Here is a 16773-nt window from a genome sequence, read left to right on the forward strand (position 1 = left end):
TTTCCGACTGCAATAGCTCTCAAGTCTGACTATTGGACAGAAGAATCACATAATCAATATACTAATGGGAAAAGCACAATACGTTTTGCACCATTAAAAAAGAAACTGAACACTGCCAATGCTACCTACAAAACCAGGAAAGACTGTGGTATAGCTGATGGCAAGGCATCTCTTAGGCTTCTGTAATCTGTGTCCAGATGGGGAGTAGAGCCAGGAAGTCAACTCCATCTCTAACTAATCACCTGTTTTGATTCTTACACTCAAAAGTTAGTTTGTTCAGTAAAAACCAAATTTCTTCTGCATCATTTATTATGAAATGAAAAAAGTGAAGAAAAATTAACTAGCTACATAGGAGAAATTAAGTGTGGGCACTACAAACTTTTCACCTTTAAAATTATTGAATCACAAAGGAAATTGTGTCAATCTAGCTTTTACACTTTCTCTTTGTCATTCAGAAACATTAATCACTAAAGCAAACTGTAGAATATTAAGAAATTACATACGTTTGATGACCTGTGGGTAGAAAAAAATGTTTCTCTCTCCAGTGTCAATGACTGGCTTAGTCTGGCCATCAGGCAGGAGACCAACATAGATCCCTTTATTTTGCACTGATTCTAGACTTACAGATCCAGTTTCCAAATTCTTCTTAATTTTAAAGTGACAGTATTCATCACCGGTGCCCTAGAAAATTCAAAACAGAAAAGTGAATTCAACAATTGAATTGATATAGGTAGGCAAGTTGAATCATTCTTAAGGCTTAAATAATACTGACTTCTAATAACATTTCAGAAGGTTCTTCACAGTGTCCTACATTATTACACACACACACACACACACACACACATATATATATGTATACACACATATCTTGGTCTTGCTAATTCCTTTGTGAACAGAAAGACCAATCACATAATTTGAGTAAGTGAAAGTTTGCCTATGAAGCAAATTTCCAATTTCTGTTAGGATTTAGGCAAAGTCTAGGATATATTCAAAGGTGTTTCCCACTTAATCAACTTACATCTTAATTATACATTAGTGGGTATTAACATCAATTTATTTAGACTCAATACCACTTTAAGCCCTTGAATATGTTTGTGCTCTGCCACATTCAAACCAATTATATCAGTACATATCAGCAAACAGACATAGGATTAGTAAACACTGAGTCTAATGAGCAAATACTAATACTAATATTTCATTCTCTTTTTTTGCTCTCAAATGTAAATCTGCAATAAGTAAACTCCTAGTAGGTGAAGAATATTATAGGTCCAAAAATCAGAATATTTCAAGTATCCCCCAAGCCTAGTTTTATGACTAAATATACAGGATATCACACCAGTAGAACTGTAGGTGTTCAGTGCAAATCAAATTAGCACAAGAGAATCTTGACGGAGAGTCATCAGCTATCTAGCAACAAATAGTTTTTAACTACATCCACATTCTCAATGGTTTAAAAAATATAATCAGGTCTTTAAAATCAAATGCCAAATAGATGTGACAGCTTCTCTTGCTATGTTTTTCTATCTTTCCTTGGGTAAATGAAGGAAAAGATCTGGAAAATTTTACATCTCAACAATGTTTTATCCCATTTTTATCAAAACTTATAAAGATATTCTCTGCTATCACTGACAATTTACTCAAACTATCTGCAGAGGGAAATACAAACAATAACTGCTTACTGTTCCATTACACTGGTCGTCTTTGATCTTCAGATACATTCTTGGGTATCTCACACTTTCAAACATGCAGACTCCAGAGCTAATTTTATGCACCTTCCAGTAGGATTCCTTCTGCTGCCGACCTGCTCCACTGCAGCTCCCATCAGGTTTGATGGACAGAGCCTGGCAGAGACTTGCATTGAGCAGAATGATAGCACCATGGTGAAACATACCCTATAGATCAGAGACAAGGAGTCCTTTGTGAATAGCACAGCTTTAAACCTTGACATTTATATTGTTCATACTGATTTATTATAAGCACTTATTAATGTGTTTCCATGTATAACATGTAAATGAGTAAGTCCCAGGTAATTCAAGTATACTGCCAGCCTTTAAATATTTGTTGCTTTCTGTGCAGATGCTGACCTGGAGAGTGGAAATCCTTCCTTACTCCTCAGCTTCCCTGCTTTGTGTTGCTCAGCAGCACAACACATCCAGAACACAAGGAGTGTGGCAAGTTAAGGAACATATTCGCTTTTCATATTAAGTCATTTCCCAGGCAGCTCTCCTGTATGTACCTACCTTACTACTTTTCGAAGCTTTACTATAAGTTCAGAGATGCATCTTTTCTGTGTAACAGCCCACTCTAATGCATTTACCAGCTGCAGTATCGGCACTGCTCGTCCCAAGAGAGCAGTGAAGGAAAACTCCTGTCGCCTGCCTGCTAAACTGTGGTTTAGCTCCACCTGGAGGAATGTCAGCTTGCAATCCTCTGACATTTGATTATCTGCTTTATAACAAGAAGTTTTAGAAGAGTCGTCTCGATTTCCCTCTGTCCATCTTACCTTGACATGCACAACAAATTCTTTGGAAAGTCCAGCATATCCTGTTGTTTCATCAGCTACTTTGCCTTGAAGATTGAACATAATGGTGTGACCCAGGTTCCTGGCCGACTCAAGAATGGCACAACCGTTTGGTTGAAGGTGAACACGGAGCTCACAGCAAGTCTTGTCTTTGTTCTAACAAAATCAAAGTAAGAATAATAAACTATATGAACTGCTAGATATGGTAAAATCCGGAACAGAGAGTATCACAATATAGTTTCTTTATTGTTCAATTTTCCACAGTATTACCAGTCTAGTACGAAAATGTCTTTATATTTTTCAGGTTTGTAGTCCTGATACCAAAGTCCTAAAATTGTGGACTCTCGAATTGCTAAGCACAGAAACAGTACATCTAAAGATGACACAGATTTGAGGATAACTTGAAAGATACGGGGGGTGCCTCAATCAGAGAGGGAGTTAGAGTCTCAGCCTACAAACGTGGCAGAGAAGATTGGAATATAAAATTGATGTAGACAGGAAATTAACTGCAGCAGCTGTCTGCCAGCAGCCCCCTCCTTCATTTGCCTAAGTTTTTCTCCTCATTTATTTATACTGTTCTCACAGAAAACACTTAAGAAGTCAGAAGTCTTACATGAAAGAGTACAGCAACACACTGTCCATGGTTATCTGTTCAGCTTTGCAGGCTGTGTGATCCCATTGTATAAAAGACATAATATACAAAATACATATTTATATATTTTATCAACTCCACCATCATTCCCATATTTAAATAAAACTACTTTTTTAATAAACGTAAAATGCTAAAAATCAGCCAAATAATTTCAAAGACTTCTGGCTTACACCATCTAACATTTTTTCAGTGATTTTAAGACTTTAAAGGATCAATATTTCTGGGGAAAATTTTCATTTCCAAGGCACTAACTTCTGAAGAAAAAGCTTCATGCTCAAAAAAACTGTCTATCAGATTCAACATAAAAGTAAAGGAAAAATTGAATGGATTTTAGAAGCGATTGTGAAACAAGTAAGCCAGCATGTCCTCAAAGTATAACTAAGTATGTATCATAAGGAGTATCGCGTTTCTGTGGCAGGGTTTTGGTAGCAGAGGAAGGGTTGCAGGGGAAGAGTTACAGGGTTGGATCCTGTGAAAAGTTGCTAGAAGCTTCCTTGGCTCCAAGTCAGACACACTTCTGGCCAAGGCTGAGCCAATCAGCGACAGTGGTTCATTACCCTACTCTGATTTGTTTGGCAACAAATTAAACCCATGTTTTTTTCCCCAGAGTTATGTCTGTTTGGACCATGACCGTAAGTAGTGAGTGATCCCTCCCTGTTCTTGTCTCAATGCATGAGCCTTTTGTTATATTTTCTCCTCCTCATCCCAGAAGGAGTGAGTGAGAGAGTGGTTGCATGGTGCTAGGTTGCTGGCTGGGTCTAAGCTGTGACATAAGGTAAATTGCCATTTTTGTACTGCCATTTTGTGTTATTTTTACCTATCTTCATTTCAGGGACTCAAAAATTTCTAAATTATAGCATTTAGCACATCCCCTGGGAAAAGGAATGTCTTGCACAACTAAAACTAAGAAAATTGAGATCCAGATTCTCTATAGGTTGTTCAAACTCATAAAGCATGTCAGTAGCAAAGCTGAAAAGAGAAAATTCAAGTTTAAGTACTCAGTTAGTAAGCTGCAAGGGATTCTCTGTATCTGAATTGCACTAATGAACATGAACACTAGGTAGTCCTGCAAGGAGGTCTGACAGTTTGCCTGGCAGCCTGACAGTATCCCTGTTGAGAAATCTAACTATACTGAGAGTATGCTATTCCCATTAATGCCAATGCATATCATATAAAAGAGGAACAGGACTAGCTTTGACTATGATATTATTCACTCAATAAATAGGAGGAAGAACTTGGAAAAGTGAAAGGGGAACATCTTCCCTCATCAGTAGAAGAGATTAATCAGAACTAATTTCTACAACTCTATTTGCCTATTTATATACTGCAAGTGCTGAGAAAGGGAGAAAATATTCCTACATCAAATCATTTTGTCTATTTAAAAAATACTACCAAAGAGTAAAAAGTAAACTGTGAGAAAACAAAGCCCTACATTTAAGTTTCCCTATCCATTGGCAATTTCCTAGGTTCAGTTTTACAATTCTTAGCTCTTTATCTGACTGGAAGCACAATTATTAGACAGATTAAAAGCAACATTATTTTTAATCAGATGATAAAATGTAGTTATGAAGCAGAAATCAGTAACATTTCCTACCTTTCCAATCACATGGCCATTGACAAGAGCAAGAGCAAGATGTGGCATCTGATGACTGCTGAATACACATACATTTTCCCCCTTAACATTTACATCAAAAAAACCTAAGAGTTAAAGGAAAAAAATGTTAGAAGTATGAGAGTATATTAATTTATATTTGTATTTAATTACAATTGATGATTTATCATTTTTAAGGGAAAAGAGTGAATCAAGCGTTTAACTCAACAGTTTGACCTCTCTGATCAATGAATTCCTTCGTTTCTTCAGGAAAGGGCATCTAGAGACTACTGTCTGCTTCACTACCTTGAGAAGAAAAACCCTAAGAGCTAGTGATAAGGGACAAATTCCTTTTGATCAGCATATGTTTAAAAAAAAAACCATGAAAAGGAGCTGAAGACTCCAGCATAATGGACTGGACTATAGCAATGAATTTATATGATAAATAACAGATCATTTAGGGAACATAAAACTCTCAGGTAGGAAAAGATAATTCATTTTCTCTGTATCCATATTAGAATTTGTAAAGCAAATCTTGCAGTATTGCTCCTGACTTCTAAAATTTAAAACTGCCCAATTTTCCAAACAATTACCTCTTATAGCTGCAAAATACTGATGAAAGCTAAGGTAGTGCCATGTCCATTGTTCCCAGCAGCAACAGCTGATTTTTTAAGCAACTATTCGACCAATACATTATGTTGCCCATTTGTAAGATGCAGTTATCTCTGGAGGATTCCTAGGGTGTCCATAAAGTAAGATTTTCAGGGTGTCATTGGGAGCGTAAGAACTATAGAGTCAAGGATCATTGTGCCCATCGGGATGACACCACAAATAAGAAAATACAGATGGGGTTTCTAGTTCTGGGGCAACATAGGGAGGACACGTAACTGTCACAATAGGTATCTGCTTTCAAATAGCGATAAAGCTTCCTGAGAAATTAAAAAACCCTAGTCGAAATTATCATCTGATATAATTCGCCATCACCACTTTAAAGGCCTTTGGATTATATTGCTTTAGATCTACAGAAGACAAATAAACACTTCTACCAATATCTGAAATGCCAAGTTTCCTATTAGGAAACATAGGTAGATAATTTATGTCAGAGGACTTTATTTCAAAGTACAAACAAGGAAGCAGGGCCCCTAAATGAAGATTTAAACAACAGTTCCCTATTCAGTACTTGTGGACTTCTATTGCATATAATTATTCTAGATGCTTTGGAAATTACTGCCCATATAAGTAAAACAAACAAATATGAAATAAATTAAGGGAGAAAGATATTGTCCTGAAGGTAGAAAAATTGCATGATAGGTGCCTGCATTCATTTTATACCTGTGTGTACTTTGTACTTTTAACTATAAAAAAAGCATACATGGTTATTTCTATGTCATTAACTGTTCTTCTGATAGCAAGGCAATTTTATTATATTGTTCAGAAAAATCAAGCTCTTTTTGATTGCCAGTTTAATTCCTAAGTATTCCTAAATCCTTGGAAGGCTGCAGATCACACTACTCATTTTTCTGACTTTCAATCTAAGTGAGTTAACAGCCAGTTTATACTAATTTTGTTTTAATCTTTCTTTCTAATATAATTATATTTATAATCTTTACTGATATTTAGTATCTGTGCATCAGATGTGGTACTTACACAATTATACACATTACACATTTAAAATTGAGGAGATAACACTCATATGAATTCTACATCTAGTACATAGCAATGTACCAAAAAGTATAGAATGCAATAAAAATGTCACATGTTTACATCAGAAAAATACCATTAGAAATGCACTAATTTGTAGAAAGGAAAGTGCATCTAGATGAAAATCAGGATACAGTCAGCAGTGTATATTTGACTTCTGCATGTTAGATTTTGAACTCTGCAGTGTCTAAATTATCTGATTTGTCTAAATCCACCAATTGAAGACACAGCATTAGAAAGCAGCAAAATTGTGCAGATTAGAGACCAAATTCCTACAATGAAGTAGTTTGGTCTGTCATCAGATAATTCACAGTTTGTGATCCTAAATGGATCTCCTTGGAGGAAGGGCACGACCACGCTGTGCACCTGCTGCATATATAATTTGGTATTACATATAGGGCTATAGCTTAATATATCCTCACTAGATAAAGGGGAGGGAGGCATTTCTTTCAGGCATTTAAGACACTTGCAAATCCTAAAGCTGTAGATAGGAGACTTGAGTTAATCAGTATATGAGTCACCAAATATTCTGAAATCAAGGACCAGAACTGCTAACTAATAAGAGCTTTAGTAAAAGAGTAACACCCACTTTCAATGTTTGTAATGTTACTGATTCTCCACATTATACATTTCAATTTCCTGGTGCAGCTTTTCTAAAGTGCTTTTATAGGCTATGCTAACGAGTATTGATTGCACTGCTCTCCATCTACTTTTTGGTGTGTCCTGAAAGACTCTGTTTTATCACTTCAAGAAAGATGCGTGTAAGGTCCCTGGGAAGATGACAGAAAGGCTGAGCAGCTCCATCACTACAAAGATAACAAAAATATGTGTGCCTAACATGATATTCACTACAGTTCAGTGTTAGTAACACAGTAGCATGGAAGCTGATAAAGAGGAGGAACTGGAAGAATGCCATTAAAATCAATGACAAGGATGGAAGAAAATTAATTTTACATATATATCTCTATACATTTATATATAGGCGCACTCACACACACACACATATATACTCCCTATTAATGAACTATACTTGGAAATTCAAACTTTTTAGCTTAGATGGATCTAGTTACAAAAGACTGTAGCTGTCCTTGCCACGACAGCTCAGTGGCAGCATTAAACTGCATATGACAAAAAGTTTCTATTTGGTAAACAAAAGCCACTGACAAGATACCATAGGAGATTTTTTTGTGTTTTGTATGAAAACCAAGCATATAATTTCTCAGTTCTTATAGTCGTGCCTGTCCAGGTCCCTCTGAAGAGCCTTCCTACCCTCAAGGAGATCAACACACCCACCTAATTTGGTATTATCTGCAAACTTACTGAGGGTGCACTGAATCCCTTCATCCAGATAATTGATAAAGATATTAAACACGAAAAATAAATTACCATATTTGTTTATTTTGTCACCAAGTGCATCAACTCTGCTATCTGGAGTGAGACAAATGAAGCCATGGGTGAGCCTGTTGTAAAACTGAAGTGTATTGCCTTCCTGAAATTTCCACTTTTCAGCAGTCCACTAGTTTTGTAAACAAAAAGCAGAGAACTTATGAGAAAATGGTACATGGAAATTTGACATACATGAGAACAACTGACCTGATTAAAGCATAATTTGAATGGTCTAAATAAAAATAAAAAGGTACATTCTTACAGTTTCCTCTCTCTTGAGTTCCAGCTCTTGTCCTGTACATATAAAAACAGCGTAATTAATTTACAGATCATCCTCATTTCATTTCACACAAGTTGCAGTGAGGTTGGGTTCTCCTCCCCACCAATTTTCACTTACTTCCTGGAAATGTGCTGGCATCTGTCACAGTCAGTTCTCTAGCAATATTGCCATCATCCTGTCCCTGGTCCAGCCACCTACAAAGCAGAACCCATTTCAGTCATATAACCTTGATTGGCATCTCTCTTGCATACTGATATTTCCTGTTCTATTTATTATAGTCTCAAGTCTGACAAAGAGCAATATAATAATCCAGCTTTAGTGAAAAGAGATTGACTTTGGTGAAAAAGATTTTGATTATTCTTGATGAAACTTCTAAATAAATCCTTTTCTGGACTAAGGTAGAAAGGCCTAAGCCAATTATTATAAATTGGAGAACTCATACTGATCCCAGACCAATAACAAAAGGTGCAGTGGTCATGATGCTTGAAGGCTGCAAGAAGGCTACAGCAGGATGCAAATTGTTGCATGTCCTGAAAATCCCTATAAAGCGAGGTAAATCTAACACAGGCAACAACTTTACCATGTCTGAACTATACTTTTACCTTGCCGTTGTACCTGCTTCACATCTACTTACATAAGTTAAGTCTAACTACACTTGAGTCAAAAGGATTCACACACTGTGAAGCAAGACCAGCAAGCATGGGCGTCAGGCTCTAACAATAACTAGCACATACCCTGTATTTTTCTGCCTGAAATGGATTTGAACTCTTCTTAAATTATGTATGAAGCTAGCATTATAGATCTCTTCATAGCAGTTCATCTCATCCAGAATACAGAATCAAAATTAGGTCAGGCAAAGATGAAGTACTGTATCTGATAGGCAGAAAGCCCTTACTCACACATAAATCAGTTTCAGTGTGCACATCGCTCACTCTGAGCTGTCTCTGACAGTTATTTATTCACTCAGAGAAGTGAGAGCAGGAAATAGAATTGAGGTGCCACTGGCAAGCTGCAGCTAGATTCATACGTGACTGGACTTTACCATTCCTAATATTTGCACTGATCTTTATCAAGTATAATTTTTCTGTAAGGTATTGAGAATTAATCAGGCATAGATAAAATTAGAAATGAGCTATAGAACAAAAGATTCGGAGCAGCAGCATCTGCAGGTGAAAAGGCAGGGAAGATAGGGTTGCTTCAAATTACATTGCAGCTCAGTGACAGGCTGCAAGGCAAATGAGAAAGACACTGCATTTGTGACAGCCGTTTCACAAGACCTTAAAGTCCGATCCTGAGTTCATAGAATCCCAGGTTAACCTCCATATGAACTTCAGTAAAGTAGAATCAGTCTGCTAGAGACACAGCAACCCACTCTTCTGAAATGCTTGGCATCACATGACAAGAATGGACAGACCTGTTGGTGTCAGATGCAAGGTACTGGATATAGAGAATGAGTCACAGAGTCATAGAATACCAGGTTGTATGGAACAAGGATCATCTAGTCCAACATTTCAAGGTAAAAGTATAGTTTAAATGAGATTAGTCAGCACCCTGTCAAGCTGACTCATAAAACTGACCAATGTAGGGGAATCCATCACTTCCCCTGGGAGATTATTCCAATATCTAATTGATCTTATGGAAAAAAAATTCTTCAGGAGTTCAATTGGAATCTCCTCAGAAGCAACTTGTGTCCATTAACCCTTGTCTTTTCCATATGACTCTTTGTGAAAAGGGATTCTCCATCTTCTTGGTAGTCACCCTTTATGTGCTGGTACATGGTAATAAGATCTCCCCTAAGCCTTCAAAAAAGTATGTCTTGAATAGTTCACAATGCACAGGAATAGCAAGTTCCCAAATGGAAAATTTATTGCTTTTTCATTAGCTCAAATGCACCAGAGATTTGGGACAGATACAACTCAGAGAGACATAAGAAAAAGCAGACCATTTCAGCTTACTTTTTAGGGAACATATATTTCCCATGACAGGACATTTCAGAAGAAAAACTATGAGTAATTACAAATTTATTAAAAATCTAGCCCAAATGAACCACCAACCTGTGACAAAGAAAAATATAATCCAGATCTGTTATAGGATCCTTGATTACAACTTTGTCCAGAAACCAGCCATTTCCTTAGGATAAATTAAAGAAAAAAAAAAGTTAGTTAAAGAAAGGCAGATTCAACTAGGTCTGACTTTCTGTGTCTTTCTCTTTTCCACTGGAACTGCAAAATCTGCAGCTCAGCTGGCAGGCTGCTGGAGTCACAACTGTCCTCATGGCTGGAGAGAAGACAGCACATGCTCCAGGTACTGTAGAGTTTGCTTATGCACCTGCAAGCTGCTAGGTCCCTCCATGGCTGTCGTGGCCATGAGTGCTGCACATCCCCACCACCTTATTTAACACAGTCATTATATGAGACTTATTTTTTTTTGCCAATCAAAGCATTAACAAGATTAGATAGCAGCTTATCGTGACTCAAAATAAGTAGCTATGTTTTACAATATTTAGGCTCAGGAGTTTGTAAAACAAGACTTGTGACTGCAAGCAATTTGAGCTTTGCCATTAATTGGGTGTCTAATGACTAGATAGTGTGCCCAAAATCTCCATCTGCATCTTTACAGTGTAACTGATAATGCTAATCAGCCTAAAATTATAATAGCCTGTTTTATCTATAATAAAAACTGCACAAGACATATTCAATGTTTTATGATGCAGACACTCCCCCTCTTCACAGTTTTTCTATAGATATTAGTCAAAAATTACAGAACAGTAGCAGATGGTGTCCTAAACATAATGGATAAGAGTATATTGAAAGTGAACACAAAATATTTTGAATTTGTGATGATACAATAAGATAACTGTATTACTTGAACAGTTTCCTTAGAAGTCGTTGTCTTTCACTTCTAAAATGTTTTCATATATTAAATATTAGAAATAAATATTTTATTTCAAAGAAAACATTAATAACTTTGTAGACAGTATTCCGTGACTATATAGGGAGATTTCTGACCTGATCCAAGACCATTGTGTCCTATAACAATCTTGTACAAATGCCCAAGGTGCACAGCTTCAACAGCAAAGATGTCAGTCTGTAATCAATCAGAAAAAATTAAGTAAAATCTAAAAGCAGAGCATTCTTCAGCCATTGAATCCCAAAGACCCATAAACCCACAGAACTCTTCTGTCAAGATCATCCTTTGAAATATCAACTAATCATAAGGTAAGAACAAACCAAGGACAGTTTTTTTCAAATAAAAGAAGTAAGCCTGATCACTTTGCTAATGGACATTGTTCCATTCAAATGAATGGGATCAGAGTCAGAAAACAGAAACCCGCTGAAAGCTTAATTGGCTAAATTACAGCAGATTTCAATATTAGAAATGCAGATATAAAATGTAAAGGTTCCTTTTCACTTATTAAATCAAATTTTTAGAAGAATTAAAAACAAAAGTACAGAGTTTATCTATTTTATTCAGGAAACCTTCGTCTTCCAAAAGCACTGGAAAGTATTTTTGGCTTAATTGTGGAATTTGGGGAAACATTGGAATACAGTAATTAATTCTTTTCTAATAGCACCTTGCCTGGAATAGCCATCCACCTGAGAGAGAATAGTCATCCAAACATATCAGAAAATGTCCTGTCTTTTGCTTACTTGTCCTCTTAGAAATTTCTTGGGTTTCTGTGACCTGAGCAGCTGTCTTGATCCTGTATCACCTCTTTCTCCGTAGACCGAAATATAGACGTCGGCCTCAGTTCCAGCATTCCACAGTTCTCCCGTTGTCACATGCACTTTATAGACAGTCACTGACAATAGAAAATGACAACCTTTCATATCACAAACACTACTATAATTACAATAATAGCTGTGAATGTGCCTGTAGAGTCCAAATACATCCATGCCAAGGACAGTTAAGAGTATAATACCTTAAAGATCCTATTCAATATTAAGTAAAATAAATTACAAACTTGCTTTAGTGTTACATTTATGCTTTTTGTCCCGGGCTGTGTATATCATCTTCTACTGATAGTATAGACTGCCTTTATTATGTTCCATATGGAAATTCTTTAAAGGCTGTAAATTTGGGAGGGGGAGGTGGGCACCTAGGGCTTAAATTCAATAAATTGGTTATTTAATAGGAATTGATAATGCAAATAAAATTAAATTTCAGTAAAAATCCAATGACATTGGAATAAAGACTATGATACATAAAAAATACATATCAGTAGAAAACTTCGATTATTATAATGCAGATGTAGGAATCCAATAATAGTCAGTATTAAGATAAAATCATGCAATTATAAGCTTCAGATGTAACATGCAAAAGGCAAAGTTTATGCCAACATACAGTAACAGTATTTTGTTAAACCAAGTGAGGTCCAGACATAATGAAACGGACATAGGAAACTTTATTTTCTGGCACAGAAGCTCTTCTGCCAGATGTAGGTGTCCTTGTGTTTCTCTGTCTTGCAAGTAGAAAAGAGTTTCTGGATCATTTGGTCCAGAACAACATCAACATTATCATCATTCAATTATCATTTTCCATTTGAAATATGTTATGATGCTTGATTGTAACCCTCTGAAACAGAGTGCTCCCACAACTCACTTTTCTGATGAACAAACACCTTCTTTTAATAACCAGTGAAAATTTACTCATGATCAGTCCATATCTGCAATTATGCTAAGAGGCCATTCAGTGTTTACAGCTTTTCCCTTGATGCATTTTTTTTTATGATTATCTTACATTTATTTACAAGACATTTGTGTGCAGGTTACTGTACAAGCTCTCTTTAAAGAATTCAGTTTGAATAATGGTAACAATTTAGCTAAAAGAGGTTATTTTAACATGCCCACGCATAACACTAGTACTAGTTTGCTTCTAGCATCAGAGCTAGATCATTTCCAGATGATGACTGGGTACCTCTAAATTCCACTGAAATATTATACCATAGACATACTCTATTAATAAATCTAGCATAGAGACTTAAAATAGCTAACTTTAAAATTAAAGTAATTTTCACAATCTTTTACACTTCTTTTTGCCTCTCATAATCCTAGGGATCATCCCAGCTTTAAAATAAGTATTTATGTGTATTTATAATGCTCACAGCTTTTATCGTAGGAAATAGTGATTCTCTTAGTGGAAGGAAGCTGTGTCATGGCCAGTTCAGGTTGGACATTAGGAAAAGGTTCTTCACCGAGATGATGGTTGGTCACTGGAACAGGCTCCCCAGGAAAGTGGTCACAGCACTATGCCTCTCAGAGTTCAAGGAGCATCTGGATGACACTCTTAGTCATATAATTAATTTTAAGTAGTTCTGTGAGAAGCAGGGAGTTGGACTTGATGATCCTTAATGGGTCTCTTCCAACTTGAGATATTCTATGGTCCTTTCATTTAGATATTCCATGGAAGAGTGTGCAGAACAGAGACTAAGAGAAGGAACTGTGTTTTTTGCATCTATTTTTGTCTATGAATTAGATTACTTTACATTTGTAACACATCATTCTGAAATTAGTATATGTGTAAGATTTAAGACTATTCACAAAATTTAATTCTTTCCCTTATGCCTACGAATTATGAGAGATAAAACAGAGAGATAAAACACTTATCTTTTTCTCAGATCCACTATTATTATTTGGCCAAAAGCCAGCCACATGTAAGGGACATAAGCTTTTGGCTGTCTTTAATTAGCAGCATAGTCATGTACTACTTTTTCCCAGAGTACACTTGTCTCAATAGTCAAAATAGTTTTCATTTAGGAACTGTTAATTAATACTGTATTTTATCCACATCATTTACCATGTCACCATCTGATCTATTTATTTCTCCATTTTTTTCTTTACATCACCCACGTGAACAAATACCCCATGACCAGATCATGGCAAAGGCAGAGAATTAATTTCTTCAGAGCAACAATTTCATGTCTAAGACGCCAACAATCCTCTCTATTGTTACAATTCCTTCCTTCATTAACTATCAACTTTCCAGTTTCTGCAAGAACAAAGTTCCACCAGCGAGTAAACACTGTCCAACTCTGTTTTATCTCCAGCAAGTAGTTCAACATCATATAGTGAAAGATTGCATCATAAAACATGAGTAGAAGGGGACAAAAGTAGGATGGTTGAGGATAAAAAGTTTAAAAAAATGGTGCTCAGTCCCCCAGCATTAGACCCACAAAGTCTCTATGTAATACTTCTTTACAGTTGAATTCAGATATTTTTTCTTTGAATAAAAAGGCTGTTAAATCAGAAAATGTTTCAGCCTCTTTTTATTCAGAAATTGATTCTAAAGTGCCTCTCATCATCTCTCTTTCAGATTGAATCCAGACCTCTTCACTGTTCTGTTATCAAACTATCTTCTCTGAAGTTAAAAGCTATGTTCTCTTTTCACTGTCTCATGCAGAAATATAATATTGGCAAAAAGACACAGAGCCTGTCTTTCAATTACTAAGTTAGAGATGAAACTGCCTTCTCCAAAGCCTTTCAGCATGACCTCTCTTATACGGAGCCTGGCAGAAATGCACAGAAGTTTTTTCTTCCTCTCTTGTGTAAGGGAGAAATTGTTAACTACAAAATGCAGATTGAGAGGACAGTTTAAGTGTGCTGCTGTACTTCATGATGGACCAAGATCGCTTGATAATAAAAAAACTGTCATTTTAGCTTTATCTCAGAAATAAGGAAACAACCTACTCAGAAAATTAGAAGGTAGGTTAGGTCAGTGTCCCAGAATATTGAGCAAAAGAACATTTGTGGAAGAACAGAAACTGCATTAGGGGATTGGAGCATACTCAACATATTGGTTTGGCCAAAAAGTAATTGTGTTTTTTCCTTGGTAAATGAAAGGCATATTTGGGAAGCAAAAACTTTATCAAACAATATATTGTCTATTTTGTTCAATTACATTCTGCCATCTTTCAGGCAACTTCATGATTCTGCGCTCAAAAAGGTTCTTATAATTTTTCGGCAGAAAACAGTTCCAAGAACAATTTGATATCCTCATCAGCAGTGAAGGTTTTATCATCCAAGGCATTTTGTAAAGAACGAAACAAAGGACAGTCTGATGGTGCCAGGTCTAGCTAATGGTGAATGTGCTAACACATCCCATCCAAGCTGCAGCGATTTTTGATGCTGCTAACTATGTCACTGGAGGAAATATCTCTTGCTCTTCTTTTTTCTCTTAAAGACATATTAATGAGGCATAAACCTGTATTTCTTCTTTTCTTTTCAGGTTCTTAATCTCAGTGCTCATTCATCATGGATTAGTCTAAATACAGCTTTTGGCGACACAGTTCTTTATTAGGAGAATGACTGCCCCATGGTATGTTTCTCCACATCCATGAACCATTTTATGGACTTCTGCCTCTCAGTTTTATTTATTTCTCTTCCTCTAGTCTGCACCCACAGTGGCTGTTACTATTGGCATGCCTGTTACCATTTCAATTTTGCAAGATCAACACAAAGTATCATAAGTGTACCACCAAGAACTGCTATAGTATTAAATAATCTGAAAAAGAATTTCCAGTCTTTTTAGAGAACTTTGAATGGAAGTTTTTCTCATCCCATTATTCTTGTCCTCTGCAACTGATATGATTTTCTGGGGAGGGAAAGATAGGAAAGTGTGGAATCTTTTCCAGGTATACCTTACTCTAGTTAAAACTCCGGTACAAGTAATACCCATGTTGTTATGACTTTTCCTCCTCTACCATCACATCCTACAGACTTGGAATCTGCTCCAGCATTCTTGCTTCCTCACCCACATCCATCCTAGGATACACTGGTTTTGCTATGCTCTTGTAGTTTCTTTAGGCCAAAAAAGAACAATGCCATTTGGAGAGAAGGGAAGAGCAAGCACAGACGTTCCATCCCTTTCCCAATGCTGAGGCAGAGACATCCAGCATGGATGCAACAACATCCAGCATGGATGACAGGGATTGGTGTGGCAGAGCAAAACATTAAAACAATATAACTGCAACACCACCAGATAATTTTGATATTGTTTGGCATCATTCACCTTTAAAATTACAATACAACCTTTATGTGAGTAACACAGCTTTAAACACTTATAGCCTTCTGAAATATTGTTAAAGTTTTGTTCCACACCCAGAAATTAAAAATATTCTAGAATCCTGTCTCAGCCACTTACAAGAAAGAAACTAAAATACCCACTACAATAGTCATACTGGAGCTATAATCCTCAGTTATTGAAAATAATTTGTGATCTGACTCATGTTTGATGGCTTCATGTAGTTTCACGTATGTGATCTGTCTTTACTATTGCTTCTACTTTAAAGCAAACACAAATGCTGAAAATCTTACAAAAGAAGGAGTCTTTTTGAAGGACCTGTGAAATTCAAAGCATTAAAGACTCTCCTATCTCCTTTCCAGTGATTCTTAGCCTTTTACTTTAGTATGCCCAGTAACCACAGAAAAAAACACACAAAAAGTGTTGCAGCAGCCAAAAACGAATAGAGGGCTCGATGAAAAACAATGAACTCACCTCTATTGGCATCAGTTAGTGCCTTGATTTAGCTGGTTTGATATTGTGCTTACCTGGAAGAATAGGCTGACCCTGTTGCAAAACAGGAAGCTCCATAGATATTTCCCCATCAGCCTGGTCCCAAGCCAGCCACCGATGTGCAGGGAAAG

At 36.4% G+C, this 16773-nt stretch overlaps 2 protein-coding genes across 2 annotated transcripts in view; both read right to left on the reverse strand.

Moving 5' to 3' along the window:
* Positions 1 to 442: 442 nt before the first annotated feature.
* On the reverse strand, positions 443 to 4862 carry LOC104541367. The gene is made up of 4 exons (XM_010185413.1): positions 4768 to 4862; positions 2504 to 2677; positions 1680 to 1892; positions 443 to 681 (listed from the first exon to the last, which is right to left on the reverse strand). The coding sequence occupies exons 1-4, from the start codon at positions 4813 to 4815 to the stop codon at positions 496 to 498; spliced, it is 621 nt and encodes a 206-aa protein (XP_010183715.1). The 5' UTR covers positions 4816 to 4862; the 3' UTR covers positions 443 to 495.
* Positions 4863 to 8240: 3378 nt separating this feature from the next.
* Positions 8241 to 16773, reverse strand: part of RP1 (retinitis pigmentosa 1 (autosomal dominant)) — a 30374-nt gene continuing 21841 nt past the window's right edge. The window contains exons 6-9 of the mRNA XM_010185414.1: positions 11782 to 11933; positions 11140 to 11218; positions 10186 to 10261; positions 8241 to 8325 (exon numbers count right to left, since the gene is read on the reverse strand). Of these exons, the coding sequence (XP_010183716.1) occupies positions 8241 to 8325; positions 10186 to 10261; positions 11140 to 11218; positions 11782 to 11933 (392 nt within the window). The remainder of the gene's footprint in view (positions 8326 to 10185; positions 10262 to 11139; positions 11219 to 11781; positions 11934 to 16773) is intronic.

This window comes from Mesitornis unicolor, unplaced genomic scaffold (assembly GCF_000695765.1).
Source record: "Mesitornis unicolor isolate BGI_N332 unplaced genomic scaffold, ASM69576v1 scaffold5445, whole genome shotgun sequence".
In the NCBI taxonomy this organism is placed as follows: Eukaryota; Metazoa; Chordata; class Aves; order Mesitornithiformes; family Mesitornithidae; genus Mesitornis; species Mesitornis unicolor.